Raw genomic sequence first — 12,062 nt, 5'->3', positions numbered from 1 at the left:
CACACAACTCTGTACCCTGAAATACTCATGCAGCTGCTAGACAGGTCAAATACATGTATTTTACCACTTCATTACCATACCACACAAACAGTATCACCCATATGTTAAACAAGGCTGGTATTTCATATCTAAAAGCAACACATCTGCACACTTTCAAATTAAAATTATGGATTCACACAATAACATTAAGCAGCCTTTTCAAAACCAGCATTTTACTCAAAATCAACTGCCAACAAATAAAAGACAACTAAAATTACTTTATCCCATTCATTTACACAGTTTGTGGCTTCACTATCAAGGAGTGAGCATGACTGCTCTGAGGCTTCTACACAGCATCAAAAGGGTCATGTATGTTAAACCTGCAGACACTGGACTTGTTCCTGAACTAGGATAATTTAATGCTTTTTATTAACAAGTAATACCTCAGGCTGGGTATATTTGTGCTTGTAAATACATGCAGAAAAGTACCCTGACAAGAGCACGTTTGGTTTGTAAGATCCATACTTCACATGGGTTTCTATGCTGTGTAACTCTACAGGATGGCATGAACAACATGAACTCTTCATGATCTCTCCCATTCAAAGCTGGCAGGAACTTCCAATCAGTAAGTGCTGACACATCCCCAATTAGAGCTTCTTTGGAAATGAAACACAAACCCAGAGAAGGACACGAGCCTTTATAGTGCTTTGGATCATGAATTTAGAAATTGCCTTTCCAGATCACAGCTAATGAAGGAATACAGAGCATTCAGAGGAATGCAGTGTTACACACTGAATCTTCTTTTTCTATTAGGGGGACCTTGAAGATTGAGGAATGTCATGAAAATATGACTGCTGTCAACTTAATAATATTAGGATCTTACTAATCTTATTAAGTTTACTAAACTTATTATTTTATTTAGCTATCTATTCTACAGATTTCACATCAGCAGACATACTCCTATAGATTTATGATGTACTCTTGCAGTGTCATAGCTGATATCATCGAAACCCTAAACTTACAAAAGATTCGGTGGTGCTGCAGGACAATTTGGAGTTTTTATCCCTCTCAGTCACCAACACGTTATGCAGCTGCTCCCTCTCCTGGCAAAAAATCCCCACAACAGGATTGATGTAGGAGTAGGAGAGATCAGGCAGGACCAAATGCGTTATTTCAAAGAAAGAGAAGAAATGTTTTAAATCCCTGTTTTGCAACTGAATACATTCCTGGTATTGACTAAAAGAAGCTAATGTTATCCACAGAACCAGAAAAAGGCTGAACTTCGGTTTTGAACACATCAGTTCCCATATTGCCAACTTCTGAGGAAGGATGACCAAAACCTGTCCGCCTCGCCACTCACTTTCTACCTCTCTTCCCACTGTGCATTCCTACCTAGGCTCAAATCTCCAAAGGCTTGGAGCTCTTGTTTCTAAGAGGTTTTGAAAACACATCAGGTTTTCCTTAGACACCAAACCTGGCCCCCCCTTTTAGCCCCACCTTACCATCCTCCAACGTCGCCCCGGCTGTCGGTGGTGTAGTCGGTCACACCAGTGAGCAGCGTGGCATAAATCTGATCAACGTTATCCCTGCAGACATATTCCTGCTGGGATCCATCTCCCTTCACACCCACTGTCTGGCAAACCCTTTAAAAATAGAGGAAAAGAAGGGATGGGAGGCAAAGCCATAACACTAGCAAGGAGACACATTAAGATCAAGCTTTGTTATGTTGCTTAATAAACTTCCCAACACCTGGAACATCTGCTATAGATGGAATGAGGAATGTTTCTGTCCTGTATTTAACCTGAAGATTTCTGAGCAATGTTTGGGTTCAAAGGAACACTGGCAAAGTCAAGATCTCAGCAGGGAAGTAGGTTGCTTTCACATCTATAACACTACAAGAAGGAACATGCTTCAGTATCTGTCAGTCTCTGAACTCTCCTTAAAATAGAGTCAGGAAGGAGAGCAAAGGGCCAACACAATGTCCATTGAACCTGATATTAAACTTCTTTACCTTGAAGACACAGGTTTTTTTGCACTGTAACAGTTTAAGAGCATAAAATACACATGTACACTATTAACTCTAACTGCAGTTATTCAATATAGAAAACATTCCTTTAAATATAAAGCACAATTTCTTTAAACCAATTCAATCTTCTTAAGATTGTGGAAAAAAACCATATATTCTTCCTCCTCAGTAAAGCTCATTAAACTGCAGCTCACGAGAAGGGCAAACATTAAAACATATTCTAGGTAATCAGTTAACTGATAAAAAACTGACAGCACCATCAGAGCTGTACTCCACAGTCAGGTGTGTGATAATCCTCTGAATCAAAAATAAATTGAGGAATGGAGGTGCAGACACTCGAAAGCTGTGTGTATTTGTGTGACAGTGTAACTGATTTCAAGACTCCCAGCAGAAAGCAGAATGAACAGGAGAAAGCTTCTACAGAGAGATTTAAAATTAGACAAAACCAGAGATGAGAAACGTACTTTGCAATTGCTATTAAGGCATCTCTTCGGGATTCAGCAAAGCTCACGTCTTCAGGGGAAATTACTGTGACTGTTTTTAGACCTGCCAATACCTGAAAAAATAATAAGATTGAAAAACATAAATCCAAAGCATTTTTTCTATATTAAATTTTGACATCACATTAAAATGAGCTCAATCCTGCATGAAAGAAGCAAGCAGGCAGCAGAGTTTGGACTCTCACCAGGAGTGGCCAGCACACCTCCCTCTTCCTTTGGAGCAGTGTCCCATAGCAAAGGGATAACTCAACCTCTGGCTTTTCCACTAGCACTGCTAAAGCAGGACTAAACATTAATCATCAGAAACTATGGCAAGCTCAACTCATGATGATTTTCTGTACATTAGCATTCAAACCCCTTTGACAAAGACCTTTAATTATGATCATTATTATTTATTTGATTACTGTCACAGGTTTCACTCCAAACGCCTTGTGCCCTCTTCTCATTACCATGATCCTATTTTCTCACCTGTTGGAGCTTGCCCTTCAGCAGAAATCTTGGAAGGGCCCCAAGAGCTCGTGAAAAGCCACAACGAATCATTTCCTCTGCGTTTTGTAGTTCTGAAACGTACTGTGTCACCAGCTCATCTAGAAAAAACATAGTTGCAGAGTGAAAAGCAACCACCACATCATTATAATTTCGTATTTGGCTAAGGAAAAAAATAAGGAAAGGATCCCCTAAACAAAGTAGCTGGAAAATTTTGTAATTTGTTTAACTAAAATGAAGAATACCTTAATTTCTACAGGAAAAGGATAAAAATTTTAAGGTGTTCAATTTTACATGAATGAAATCATATTTTCTGTCTAAAAAAATCCGAGTTTGTATTTAGACTAATCCTACTGTTTCAGGGAGGAAAGACAAAGTTCTCAATTTTAATGAGATACCATGCTTTAGAAATCCAAATAGTAAGTGTAAGCACAAATTTCTGGGTAAGCACAGGGGAGCAAGTTCTTTTATATTTATAGGTCACCATTTTCTATCATTGGAAAAGTATTCTGTGTTAGGAAGGAGACCCCCAAGGTTTGTGAAGGTCAGTTCTTTTAACAGTTTTCCCTCAGAAAACTCCTGATGGGAGTCTTGTTTCAGCACATACACACAGATCACACCTAAACAGTGAGATAATTTCAGATCATTTTCCATAGAGAGACAAAAATGAAGTTGGGTGTTTTGGAGGAGAAAGCTCAAGAAGAAGTGCCCCCTTGGTTCTCTGTGCTGGCACAGGACACAACGTGGACAGTGGCTCTACAAACAGTAACAGAGTCAAAAGGCACAAGAATAAACTCAGCTGGGCATGGAAAAAGAAGCCTCACCAAACATGTAAAGCAATACCAAGGAGAAAATAAATGGTGTACAAAAAAATAAAAACAGAAAAAGTCAGGTGCAGGTACACATTTCTGCTGCAGTCTTTATCTCAGACTTACAGACAATACTTCCTTTACCTGATTTTTCACATTAAACTCTTCTGTAAGATGCAGAGAAAAACAAGCTACTCCAAAAAAACCTTCTCCAAGACAGCTGCAATAAACACAGCTCTGATTCAGAAAGGAGCAAGGTGGTCTCATCGATCGCTTTACTGGAGAGACACTTTTTAATCCTCAGAGAAAAACAACTAGAGATCCTGGGATGATTACATAATTGTGCCACTGCTTACTGTAATTCTAAGGTTTAAATGATTGAGCAATATTTGCTAGAGGAAGAAAGAAGAGTTGCCATAAGAAACTCCCCATTCATCATAATTCACGAGTGTTTCTTTTAAAGCCCAATGCAATGGACAGGCCCCAACTCGTCCCTCACAGCAGGGGCCCAGCTCCCTGGCCAGAGATGAGCAATACCTTCAGATAAGCACATCTATTATTCAAAACTTTCAAAACCACCGGGGTGTTAGGAGTCCCGAGGCCATAGGAAGACGCAGTGTTTGCTGCGACAGCAAGAAGATCTTACACAGTGAGGCTGTGACAGTCTCCACTTTGATTGATGTAAATTTAAGATTGACATTTCAGCCAAATGACACAGCAACGAGCAAACAAGCAGCTCTTTGCTTATAACCACTTAGTAATTATGGTGGAAAAGTGTAGTGCAAATGTTAATATTCTTCTAAGAGCCTTCAGCTTCATAAACCAACAGGGCCTATGAAGTGTCTACAATATTAATTCCATACAACCCATCCTGAAAGAATATTAAAGGAGAAAGTCAGCAAAACCAAAGCAGAACACATTAAGACAGGAAAAAAAAAAACCAAAACCAAAGAGAAGGTCAAAACAGAGGCAAAAAGAAAAAAAAGCAGTGATTCAATAAAACTGCAGCCTTATAAAGACAGATTCCAAATGTCAAATTGCTAAAGCACCTTTGATTGGTGTTTTCATTTTCATCACCAAGCCACAGCGAAACACTGATTAAATTTTACCAAAAGCTTTTTTCTCTTCCTAATCCCCTCGAGATCACGTCCAGACCTGCTTTAACTGACTTATCTAAGGCACCTGCACTGTGCTGAATGTCTTCTGCACTGCAGCTTCCACACATACCCACATCCCTCACACACTGTGGATTTCAATCCCACAACAGACAGGCATGAAATTTATAAGTTTTATTGGTACAGAGATAAAATACACCTTTTTTTCTTTTTAAAGATGCTTGCATGTGTAATGGCACTTCTGTTATCGTGTGTGGAAAAGGGTCCAGCACAGTCAAGGCCAAATAAAAGGGTACTCAAGAAGGAGCTGACCAGAGATTTTTCTAGAACAGAAAAATTCCCAACTCACAATTCTATTTCAGAAAAATCTCAGGAAAAATTTTGTCTGTATCTACAAATTTGACTTAATTGTGTCCCTAGATCATCATGGCCACATTGCCATGGTCCCTTCAAGCACAAGCCAGATGAAAAGTTAACCTAAAATCCAGGAAAAACCAATTAGGCTTCAGAGGGATCTAAATGAGTACAGCAACAACAGCTGCAGCCATCTACTGCCTGTACTTTGGGCAGATCCCTTCTCCTTCCTGACTTGGGCATCTGCCTGAGTTTCCCAGTCCACTTTTACAGAACCATGAAACTTCATCCTTACATAAAGTTTGACCTATCAACTTTTCAACTCATTTTTAGCTTGTTTGCTTTGACTCAGCATTGCCTCCTCCCGCCCCACACATTCTGGTTTTACACATGACCCTTTCCTGAGGTTAGGAGGATTTTATCTGCCTTGGTACCATGTCACACCTTCCCATGCTGCCCACAAAGAATCTGACAGGCAGGGCCAAACTCCAGGAAGGAAAAGGCAATTTTGGGGTATGGGTTTGTTTGGGGTTTTTTTGACAAAAACATGGAGATTTAGCACTATATAAAGTATTTTAAAATCAAGATAGGCTGCTTTTATAGTTCAGCCCTAATGTCTTTGGGGCATGGACTGCATGCAACTACATATGTGATCAATATCAAGTTCATTTTGGGAACAACTGTAATAAACAATAAACAAATAATAAGGTATTCTGTTACTTGATTTAATAATGGCAAAAAACAGGAAAAGAAATCAGTATTTTATTAAGTATATTTAAATTCACTGTCCTATTTAGAAAAGCAAGAATATAAATGTTGTTATTCTTAAAATATTTATCTGTACAATCCGGCAATCCATCTCTGATGGACATGATACAATCTGATACTTGAAACAAAGACAGGTACAAGGAAAGCAGTATAAAAAAAGATGCTGATTCATATGCCCCTAAGAGAAGTTTAAGCCTCCTCCTGTACTGCTGATCCAAATACAAACACATGAGCTTTCACATGCACATTTAGAACAACTCTGGGTGTCCTTTTCTATCCTTTCCTTATCCCTTAGCAATTCTGTAAATCAAGCCAAGATCTCTGGCAGAGTTTATCAAAACAGGATGTGAAAAAGACTCATTTTGTTAAAATTTAGGATTTTAGAAACACGTAATCTTTGTTTCTTTGTTTTACAGTATGGAATAGAAAAGCAACATACATTTGCCTAGTATTCCTTATGGTGGTACCTTCTATTCACCTCCAGTCTAAAGCCAGCAAAACCCCAGACATTTCCTACACTTCCAGCTGTCATTTTTCAGACAACTTTCACCTGTCAGTTATTTTTTCCTAAAGAATTTTAAATTCCCTTAAAACTACTGAGGTCCCTCCCCACTCTCTGCAATAGCTCCAACATGCAAGTTTGGTCCAGCCCAGTATTCTGTGCCTCTATTTTAAACATGAATCATTACCCTGCAGAGCTGGATCAGCTTCTCCCCTCTCGTTGATGTAAAATTCATTGCACAGTGCAGCCAGTGCAGACACTGCAGACTCCTGCAACAAAGGCACAAGATATATTTATTCACCTTGTATGTTCTTTGAATTTTTAAGGAAAAAGAAAGTGGATTTAAAAAAAAAAAACAAACAAAAAAACTTTCAGATACTGGCATTTACTTTCTTATTACTTCTTCCCAATACTGGCTTAGTAAGGAAACTTATGTAAGGAAAAAACCAGATTTTAATCTTATTCCTTCAATATGAGCAGTAAGCTAAATTAGCATTTAAGATAATAACAGTAATATATGAAATGCATTTTCAGTTCAAATGAAAGACCTCCAGGATGACAGAGCATTACAAAATACACAAGTCATTGTTTCATCTTCCATATACTGATGCCAGATTGACAAGAAACAAACCCTCTCTCCCCAGGAAGTGACAGAAAGGAAACACAGAAAAGAACATGGACTGAAGGTTATAAACAAAAAAAGCCCCAACACTGAGGGTCAAAGGCCTGGTGTCCTGATCTTAATGGGTTTAGAAAAGGATCAAAGGTTGTGTATTACACCTGAGCCTCCTCACTTTTAGAGTGGGTTCAGTTACTGATACAGAACACAAAACAACTCAGCTGCTCTTTCAAAAAGCACATAATAGGTTTTCTCATAAAATTTATGGCTGAATTATACTTTTCAGCTAATAATACAATGTTACCCGAAATTATAATAAATTTGAAAGCACACAAAAGCTCTGCATTGTTCACTTCATGTGAATAGCAGCAATACTTATTAACACTCATGTTCTCCGGGTACAAGAAATCTTAAACGTAACACAGAAATCCTGCTCAGCTGATTCATTCTGCCCTCAAAGACACCTCAGACCAGTTCTCTATGCAAAATCAAGGACTTGAAAGAAAACCAGCACTCACCTAAACAATATTCTAACTACCACAGGCATTACAGTAGCAAAATATGCAGAATTATCTAACTGCTGTAGATCAGGGACCCTTAAAGGCCATCTTATCCAACCTCTGCCATGGGCAGGGACGCCTGGGACCAGGTTGCTCACATCCTTCACTTTCTAAATTTAATGTTTTTCACCTTAAATATAAGAAGCTACACTGGAAGAGAATACTGTTTGTCTGGAAAAAAAAATATTACTTTTCAACATCTTAAGCATTAAAATGATTTCTCTCTAAAACAGAAGCAGAAATAAGTGAGAATTGATATTTACTAATCATGCTTTGCTTGGCTTTAACTAATGTTTATCAAACAAGCCAAAATTCTCTACAACCTGTAATTAATTCTTCTAAGCTTTTGGTTTAGAAGTTCCAGTTGTAAGACATACCGACACTTTGAATAAATTGCTAATCCCAAAAGAATATGCTAAGAATTCAAATTTCATCTTTTAATTTCCTTCAGTGATTTGGATGCACTCCAGTCTCCTCTGTCTCCCAAGGACAATTTAAAAAGATGAGCTGCGAGATACTCGGAATGTCTTTTTATCTTATTATTAAAACCTAACACGATGAGCACAGTATGTTAAATTCAGATTGTCTGTAAGCTCTAACAGGGCAGACAAATGGACTTTATAATTCAGCAGAGCCTTTAAGAGCACGAGATCAAACTGCCATGGGATTTCTTGGGAATATTAAGGCGAAAAACTGGCAGTGTTAAGATGACGTAAATAAAACTGCATGAGACATACCCATCAATGGATTTAATATTCAGAATCAGAGCAGTTTGAGAGCACAGTAAAAGGATTTGCAGCAGAGTTTAATGGAAAATTTAAGCTTGCTGTCCCAAATAATTCTGGTAACTCCCATCAGTGTTGGCAGAGTTACCAAACGCCCTCAGCACCTGTGGACATCATCCACAGTGGTTTTAATTCTCACAGAAGTTCTCTGAAACCACACATTTTACAGGTACACCAAAACAGAAGCAAAACATCCTCTGAATGTAACCACAGAGCCACTGGGGAGTAGCTTCCAGCACCATCAGCAACTCCCCACCCTGTGCAGATGTACAGACAAGAACAACCTTCGGGATAACTGGTCAAGTACTCATCAAAAAGGTCCACTGGAATCTTGAGGAATTCAAAATATACTTTTTAAAATACCCCTTCTCACATATCTAAGAAACAGGTATTCAAGAACCAGTAAGAACCCATGGAAAATAATCCACCAAAGGAAAGCAAAAGTATTTCTGATTCTGTATTTAATGTGACCACAAGAAGGAAGAGGAATTATTGTACCTTTATATGCTGTCGTGCAGCACTGGAAACAAGAGTGAGATGTCTTAGACTGTCATTTATTAACCACTGCCAACCACCTGGAATAGCAAGGAACATGAACAGCTTTAACTTTTCTTACTTTCTGAACTTCAACATTCTCCATTTAATTTTTCCACAGACCAGCAATTATACAGATCGACCCACGTCCTTGGTTTTCCAAACTAAACAAGGCTGTGACTCTCAGTACAGCTACCCCAGATTGGATTGCCATGCCCACAGTGAACACCCCATGCCTGGTGATGCTGAATACTGCACAAAATTCTATTTCTTGTCAACAGCTAAAAACCAAATATTCAAATTGCATCAGCATCTGCTGCAGTATTTGTGCATCTTTTTCGTATTTCTTAATGTGCTAGGCCACCCAACCCCATTAATTTTGCTTCTTTGAAAAACACAATTTGTTAATGCTTTAGTTTAATGAATGGTTTCTACAATCATGGAAGGTTATTTAAAACAGGACATACCGATTATTGGATCTCCTCTAAATGGCATTTTTGACAGCGACAACTTTTCAATTAAACTGCAGACTGCAAGAAAATAAGTTTGATAACAGGATAAATACCCCCCAAGAAAGAGAAATTGTAGCAATTTTGAAGACACAACCACAGGAAGTTACATTAGCATTCATTTTAAAGAATAGAAAAATATTTGCAAATAGATGTTCAAAATAAGGGAAATTAAAAACGGAAAGAATATTACACTTGTACTAAAATCACTATGATGCAGTAACTGTCCTCTGACATGAGTTAGTCCCATCATTCATGCAAATCCCTTGTTTGGTGGGATGTTTTCCCCCTCTGCCATTCAAGGTGTGCACGTACACATCAGCCACCTTTTTTTAACTATACAGCCTGGAAATGGCAGTGTAGCATCAGTGATAGTAAACCAACTGAGGCAAGGATAATACTGCAGCCACTAAAAACTATTCAAATATATTTGACAGGTTTTCCTACTTCTTATTCACGTTGTTTTTGAACCTCCAAGGAGTGGCATTTGTTCACTGCACAGAGCCTGGAGCTATGAAACTGGATGCAGCTTTATTTCCTTTGATACTTGGCATACATGAGGACATCCTTTTAATAAAAAAGTCCTTCTTATTTTAAATCTATGAACTTATTTGAGTTCTACACTTACAAATCCACTTTGAGAACTGCATTTTTTTTACATGTTTTGAGGCTTTTTTTGGGGAGTGGAGATTAACACAGTAAACACTGCAAATTTGATGTCCAACAGATTGACTGTATTGCTCAAATGAAAACTCAGCACTTGGGGAACACCATTACCTTTCACCTCCTGGGGTTCAGTTCAAATAAACCAGATTGGTACAGCTCCATCTCACAGCCTGGCTGCTTTAGAGTTGGTGGAGAGGAGGGAGAGGACAGAAAAAGGTGCTACATTAAAGTAAGGCCACCGCTTTGTTTTCCTCTCCTCCCACAACTTGATTTTTGACTCTTCCTCTGGGCTCTCTTCACAGCTCATCATCTTCATTTATCCTCAACTTACTGGGCTCCAAATCTACTCTTGAACTCACTCCTCACTATGGCAATGTCACACAAACCCCTCTCAGTAGTGTGTCAGCTTCTCTGTGCTAATAGTTATTCACAGGTTAAGTGCAATGTGACTAAACCCAAGTCTCTTGGCGTTCCTCCTTAGTTCTCTGTGCTTCTTTGTGCTCTATTGTGGTTGAGACCATCATCTTCATTAGACATGCAGGCAATTTGTGGAACATTTTCAATTCTTCTCTTATTCCACCTACACACTTGTATCATGCCAAAATACTGCCATTTGTACTTCTCCAAAACCATGACATGTTCAGCTGCTTAAAAGCTAAAGCGTATTACAAAAAAAATTATTCTTCTAGCCTGTATTTTCATGTCATACAGCTGTAACCTCATTGAAATCCCCTTGCTCTTCCACCTCAGTACTGAAGCTCCTTTACCCACAAGGTCTGGATGGCTTCACATCTTCCAAGCTGGAATCTGCTCTGTAGCACTTCCTTCATTGAACTCACAAGCAGGAAACCAAGTTGGCATCATTTCCTCATCCACCCAGCCTACTCTTTCCTGCAACACCCCTCCTTCCTTTTCACAGTGGTTCTGTATATAACAATCCTCAAAATCCATCTTTTCTGTGATGCCACGCTTTCCACAAACTGTTGTTTATATGGTCTTTATGCTTCACTTCTGCGCACACACGTGTCATGATAAAACCATTATTTCCACGGTGGCTTCTGTCTAAAAGTGCAGATCCTCTCTCTTCTGAAGAGGAATCTGACTAAATCACTGAAGGAAGACAGTTCAACCCTGAAAAAACTTCACTGTGTGCAACAACAGCAGGACACAGACCCCACAACCATCTCCAGCTCTTACAGAGTTATTCCAAGGGTATTGGCACCCCATGCCCCAGTGCACCCATTTTCTGATTGGCCTCCAAAGTTCGTATTTTTTTAATTACTGGGCAGACTTTACTTATACATTCAACACAACATATGCAAAACCAGCTGGAAACATGTAAAGAGCCAAATTCCTCAGGGCACCTCTCCTGCTGTGCCACCCCAGCTGTGGTACTCACCAGCCGGTCTCATCAGCTCTCCACCTAAACCCCTGCAAAGCAGAAACAGACTTCAGAGAACAACCCATCACAGGCAACCTGAGTGGATTATTGCCTAGAGTGAGGCAAAAACCCCTCAAAACCATTTCAGAATGAAAGCAGAGCACAAAATACCTGCAGTTTTGTATTGGATCAACTCTGCTTCTTTTTAAAATCAACTTTTCTTGCATCACCGTGATTAATACAAACCTCTCCTGAATATAAAGCTTTCTTCTTGCAAAAATGCACTCCCAGTCTTACTAGTCTTTAATGTGAAAAATAAAAAGGCTGTCAAGTTCATTCTGCTTTTCTTTTCACTTGCTTCAGAAACATTCCAAGCCCATGGCCAAAGGACTTTCCAGTCATATAGTCTCTACCAGCTTCTGATTTCCACAAGTGAAAAGCAACTACATGCAATTTTTAAATATAATCA

General features: G+C 38.9%; 1 protein-coding gene across 1 annotated transcript in view; it reads right to left on the bottom strand.

Annotated features, from left to right (window-relative positions):
- The window catches only part of TBCD (tubulin folding cofactor D), a 115,227-nt gene that overhangs the window by 24,819 nt on the left and 78,346 nt on the right, over positions 1 to 12,062 (bottom strand). Inside the window, exons 24-30 of the mRNA XM_048323369.1 lie at positions 11,612 to 11,643; positions 9,505 to 9,567; positions 9,002 to 9,078; positions 6,727 to 6,808; positions 2,974 to 3,092; positions 2,470 to 2,561; positions 1,482 to 1,622 (exon numbers count right to left, since the gene is read on the bottom strand). Coding sequence (XP_048179326.1) covers positions 1,482 to 1,622; positions 2,470 to 2,561; positions 2,974 to 3,092; positions 6,727 to 6,808; positions 9,002 to 9,078; positions 9,505 to 9,567; positions 11,612 to 11,643 — 606 coding nt within the window. The remainder of the gene's footprint in view (positions 1 to 1,481; positions 1,623 to 2,469; positions 2,562 to 2,973; positions 3,093 to 6,726; positions 6,809 to 9,001; positions 9,079 to 9,504; positions 9,568 to 11,611; positions 11,644 to 12,062) is intronic.

This window comes from Corvus hawaiiensis, chromosome 19 (assembly GCF_020740725.1).
Source record: "Corvus hawaiiensis isolate bCorHaw1 chromosome 19, bCorHaw1.pri.cur, whole genome shotgun sequence".
NCBI lineage: Eukaryota > Metazoa > Chordata > Aves > Passeriformes > Corvidae > Corvus > Corvus hawaiiensis.
Note: the sequence above shows the minus strand (reverse complement) of the source record. Positions and strands in the feature narration are given on the sequence as shown.